Source organism: Propithecus coquereli, unplaced genomic scaffold (genome assembly GCF_000956105.1).
Source record: "Propithecus coquereli isolate 6110/MARCELLA unplaced genomic scaffold, Pcoq_1.0 Scaffold23, whole genome shotgun sequence".
NCBI classification, from domain to species: Eukaryota; Metazoa; Chordata; class Mammalia; order Primates; family Indriidae; genus Propithecus; species Propithecus coquereli.
The window spans coordinates 2,764,289-2,769,978 of record NW_012147841.1 but is presented as its reverse complement, the minus strand read 5'-3'; the positions used below and the strand labels follow the sequence as shown (position 1 = coordinate 2,769,978).

The following is a 5,690-nucleotide window of genomic DNA, read 5'->3' as shown; positions in this document are numbered from 1 at the left end:
TAATATTGAGGTAAATTGTCAAATACTTATGCAATTCCTCATTTTTTTAATAAATTAAAGCTATATTAATACTTTACGCTTGTTTTAGAACTGAGAAAACCTTTGCAGAGGTGACATTGTGAAAATTACTATTATTTTCCTTTTTCTTTCTTTTGGGGAAAAACGTAGTCTTTACTGGGTGTTTGTAAATTGAATCTTGTGAAGAGTTTATAAATACTTGAAGAAAGCATCCCATTATGTGTGTCAGAAAACAAAGAGTGGTACTTATAAAAGTTGTTGGAAACCCCATTATCAAATCCTTGTTATGTGAGACCAGCTAGCAAAATACACTACCAAAATTATATTAGGGTAAGTCCTAATTACCCCAGAGATGTAGGGAAAAAACATAGGAGAGGTTAATTTACATTTATAGGAAGAGACAACTACCATCAACATCTTTTTGATGGCCAGTCAAGCACATATCTAGGGGAAAAAGTTGGGACTAGGAATCTCTAGCTAACTTGTTTGTACTATTAATAATATGTATTTATATTAATATGCATTACACTAATATGGCATCATACTCCAATGTTTCTCAAAGTGTGGTCCAAGAATCACATTTTGTTTGCTTGTTAAAATGTATGCTCCTAGATCCAACCTCAAGCTTTCTGGGTGTTGAAGTTCAGAATTTTCATCTCAACAAGCCTATGTGGGGATTCTTATTTTCACTAAGATCCGTCATAAGGAAACTCATATGTACTCTAGAATATCAAACAGCTGCAGGGCCAACCACTGAGAACTACTACCCTGGGGACGCCAGAATAGTCTTTAATCAGTCTGTATGATTTTCACTGACATTGACTATAATTTTCATGCACATTATGTGTGTGTGTGTGTGTGTGTGTGTGTGTATGTGTGTGTGTTGTGTGGAGGTTTTTCTAGAAAATATGCGTTAGGTTTTCAAAGGTTCTATGACACACAAAAAGCTAAGGAATTCCTATGACCCTCTTTCTTCCATACATCTCAGATTAGGGACAAGAAAATTCTCAGATATTATATAAAGCATTTCATTAGTGTCATCTGCTTTCTTCTAAAGCAAATTATTTCCCATTGCTTCTTCAAAAATTTTAGAAAGGCCACCAGTGCCTGGTCATCTTTCTTTCTGTGTGGCCAGAAAAGGCTCTGGAGGGCTGACTTTTCCTTCTGCCAAAGAACATATGTGGCAAGTACTTTTTGGGCACAGAAGAGAAATTGGCTTATGTCCCTATATATCACATATAATTTATGTGTATCTACGTGTCATTTATGCATGTTTTGTCTAGAACCTTGTAGAGGCAGAGTGTCTTTAATTTTTGTACATCTGGGTACAGGGTTTAAATAAATTGAGGTTAACAAATGGTCCAATTGTTAATCAACATTTCTCTTATGAAGAGAAAGTGTGTGAGAAGCATCTTCTCCGCTATACTTGTGATAACTTCAAGGTTTTGCTTCCCAACACCTCTTTAGAGGGCACAGTTGGGTAAAGCATGGGAGTTGGTCATTTTGAATATCAGATCAAAGTCACTTCCCTTGTACCATGGTCATATTTGATGCTTACACACAATGAAAATTAAAAGGCATCAATGAAATCTGAGTACCTGTGGAATGTCTGCCCAGCTTGAGCATGCGCAGAGCCCTGAGCAGCCTCAAAACTTGGACTATGCGCCCCACGTTTTCCAGCTCCTGTGTGGTCTGGCTCCCGCTCAGGCTTTCTACCAGAAGAGTGATGTAGAAGGGCAAGATGGCAAGGAGGTCTATGATGTTTGGCACCTTTCTCAGGAAGCGGCACCTGTCCCGCACGGACAGGAAGCGCAGGACAAACTCCCCGGTGAACCAGCTAATGCACACATACTCCAGGATTTCCAGAAGCTGCAGGTCCAACCAGCTTAACTCGGCTGACATCAGAGCCATGTTGACGATGGACACCACGACGAAGATGATGGAGATGACCCCAAAGATTCGGGCAGCTGTGGAAGACCCAGGTTTCTCCAGGATATTCCAGAGCTTCTGGCGGACAGTGGGACAAGGTCCTTGTGAGAAGTCCTGTTCACTCTCATGTTGACTTTCCTGGTCTTCTGTGTCCTTCTTAAAATCTAAAGTTTCACTCAGCTCCTTTCTTCTGAAGTATCTTTTAGAGAAGACAACTTGGTGATTAGTCAAACTTTTTAAAAATACAGTAGGAGATAATTAAACTGGGCAGGCAGGTCATACTTTTTATTTCAGTAAAAATACAGAAAATATCTATTCATATTTTATTCAGCTTGTCTCTTGCCCACAGTATTCAGAATTTTTCATTTAAAATTATGATTGTTAAAAATGATACTTTCTTGGTAGAAGTTCACGTAAAGGGATTTGTATGTATCAGAGCTACTCTGGATTAATGCAGTTTATTACCCATTTTCTGGTAACAAGAACAGATGTTTGCCACATGAAACTTTTCTGTGAGTAAAGGAAAGGTATTCATGAAGAAATGGTGGTAATAATAGCAAGATAACAGCAAAGTCACTCTCAAAGTCCCACAATCACTCAGTCAAGAGATCAACGTTTTATCTTCTGTATTTAAAGCAGTTCTCCATCCAAATTTTTCAAAGTTAGTGTTCTGGGTTTGATAAATGATAATGCCCCACACCAAAACGTTTATCCCTATACATGGATCTTTTGGAGCATAGCTTTTCTGATTCGTTTATTCAGTCAAGAAATATTTATTGCAGGCCTGATTTTTCTTGCTTTATACATTAAATTAGCATACACTCACTTCAAAAAGAGGTCAAAAAAAGTCAAAAAGTTCCACCCCAAAGTTGGCTTAGACCCTTTGCAATCCCTTATCCCCATCCCACCTTTCAGCCCTATAGTGGCCACCAGTATTGGTAGGCCTGGGTTCAGCAAAGCTTGCGTAAAGCTTCAAATCTTTACCTACGCCTCTCTCTGCCTCTCTCGTCCACCGCGCCCGCCTCCCCGCCCCGCCTCCGCGCCCCTCGTGGGTACCTGTCCCTGCAGCAGGAGTCGATGCTGAGTTCGTCGATGCCCCAGTACTGGATCTCCTGCAGGAAGGAGAGCGCACACAGCTGCTCCATGACGTGCAGGCGGCCGGTGCGGTAGTAGTGCAGGACATAGCGGAATGCCTGCGAGCTGCGGTCGAAGAAGTACTCGTTGTCCACCGGGTTAGCGTCATCGCAAAGCTCCAGAGGGCTGGGCGCGGCGGCCAGGGCTCCGGGGCGGCGGTAGGAAGCCACCACCACCGCCAGCTTGCCAAGGCGCGTGTGCGGGAAGCAGGACAGCGCCTGCTGCGAGAGCACGAAGCGGCTGCCGCCCACGTTGACAGTGAAGCAGTCCCCGAGAGCCAGGGGCTCCCCTTCGCCCTCGCTACAGAAGACACTGGATTCCAGGGAGTCCAGGGAGCCGCTGTCCAGCGGCGAGTCCAGTAGCGATCGGCTGCAGAGAGGCAGCTCCATCCTGGCCGCCGCTGCTTGAGGGAGCCACAAAGTTGGGGACAGACGCGAAGCCTCGGTCCCGCGAGGGCGGTGGCACGTCCTCTGGTGGCGGCCGGGGTTTCCCGGGCTCCGAAGGGGGTGCCTCCCACTGGCGCACCCCTACTTTCTCCACCCCCAGTGCTCGTTCCTCCTCCTGCCGCTAGGGAGCTGAGAGTGCGCGGTAGCGGCGCTCAAGTGGCAGAGTGAGGAGACCAGGAAGTGAGGAGGGGCGGCGCCAAGGGAAATGGTCAGGTGTAGTCCAAGCCAAGACAGACCTAGGGCACGCTGCCGGTCGTCGGGGTCCTTCTTAAACGTGCGCACCCTTCTCCCAACTTTGTAGTTGACAGCCCCAGCCGAGGAGGTGTATAGATTGAATGCCTCCTTAGTTGGCGGGTGGAGGGGTTGGGAAGGGAGGGAGGAGGGAGATCTAGAGTGCAGGAGGAGGAAGAGCAGAAGATGACTCTCAGCCGAATGCAAGCAAGGGGGATGGCGAGATTCACTTCTGCCCGAAGACCAAAACAAAAAGTTCAAGAAAGCAGAGGAAATGGTAACCGGATCTGAGTCCCTTCCAATTTGACAATCTTTCTTCCTCTCTCTTCTTTTACCGCGACTTCATTGGCCTCCCCGGGGTGTTCGCGGGGGTATGAGCACGTGGGGCAGGGTGCTCTGGTCGACCGGGCCTCACCATTCTCTCCCAATTCACTCTAATTCTAGTCTGATTGTCACTCACCCTCCATTTTCTTCTCCCTCCTTCCTTAGGTTTTGACCTCCTGGCTGAGAAATAAGGATAATTAATCATGAGTTTTAAACAAAGTCTCAGTGAGTCACTAAGAACCAGGGAGGGATCATCACTGACAGCTCGCACCCTGTTGGGTACCCACCACGTGTTGAGGCAATTTGCACCCTTCCAAAATTAGCCATTTCTGTCTCTACAAGTTTCCCCGAGAGCGAGTGTTCTGGGCACAGTGGAACTCTCATTTTAGAAGAACAGGCGAAAAAACAAAGAATGGATCACGCGTGGGTTGGAGCAGGAGTTTAAATAGTAACGATGCCTCGGTTAAGGGAGAAGCCGAGTGCCGGCGCCCAGGTGAGATCCCCTGGAGCTGCGCTCTCGGGTCAACCTGTTGGACACAGGGCGAGAGGATGGGGTGGGAAGGAAAGGCAAGTGACTCACCTGCAGCTCCTGGCACATCTGGGCCGTGCGGAGCGCGCGCAGCTGGTAAGGTAGCTTCCTTTGATCCGCCCGATCTCCACGTAAGACCTAACTTTATGGGTCCAGGAGGGAAACTGTGCTCACAGCTGAGCTCTTTGCCCAGCCTCGCAGGTTCGCCTTGCCTCCACTTGTCTCCAGACTCCTGGCGCGTCGGCTCAGGATGAGCGTGTCCGCCCCCGCCCGCGCCCGCGCCCGCGCGCTCCCGCTGGAAGCCACCCGCCTCGCGGTTCCCAGCACAGCAGAGGGGAGTGGCAGGAACCGAGGGAGGGAGGTGAGACGCGGGGAGGAAGTGAGGCGCTCGGTGACACTGATGATCATATTCATCCTGAAGACGCTTCAAGAACTGTTGCGTTTGATTCCGGTTTCCCTGAATCTGAGTTCTCAAATGTTCAGGAACAAAATTTCCAACTGGATAAGTGGGCTAGGCACGGGTTAGAGCAGTTACATGAGCTGCTTTGGGTGGCATGGTTCAACGTTTTCTCATTATTTCCAGCAAGCATCTCAGAATACTGCATTTCTTAAAAGTCTTTGCTAGAGAGAGTGAACCACATTCATCTTTGCTGTTTAGAAAGTATATATTAAGAGATGAGCTTGATGCAGTAGTGAGAGCTTTTTCATAGGTTGTACAGAAATGTGACTATTTAATTCTGGCTTTGCCAACTGATTGTGAGACCTCTAGATGTCATTTACTTCCTGGGTCTCTAAGCCTTCTTTAGCAAAATTTCAAGTTTTAATACTTCCATTGTTCTTTAATGCCAGAAAATTTTGTAGGCTCGTGCAGTACCTTTTTTAATCTTAATCAATACTCTGAGGTAGTATTAATATTAGTAATATACCCATTAACAGAAGGGGAAAGCGAGGCACAGAGAAATTAGTTGATTTACTTAAGGTCATACAGTCCAAATTCAAACCCAGAACTAAATGTCAAAAAGGCTGCATTCATAAAAAAAATGCTTGAAAAATATCATTAATGTCATTTTAAAAATTTT

At 46.3% G+C, this 5,690-nt stretch overlaps 1 protein-coding gene across 1 annotated transcript in view; it reads right to left on the bottom strand.

The window, feature by feature from the left end:
• Positions 1–4,258, bottom strand: part of KCNV1 (potassium channel, voltage gated modifier subfamily V, member 1) — a 20,627-nt gene extending 16,369 nt beyond the window's left edge. The window contains exons 1-2 of the mRNA XM_012645309.1: positions 3,004–4,258; positions 1,617–2,146 (exon numbers count right to left, since the gene is read on the bottom strand). Coding sequence (XP_012500763.1) covers positions 1,617–2,146; positions 3,004–3,470 — 997 coding nt within the window. The 5' untranslated portion in view covers positions 3,471–4,258. The remainder of the gene's footprint in view (positions 1–1,616; positions 2,147–3,003) is intronic.
• Positions 4,259–5,690: the final 1,432 nt, after the last annotated feature.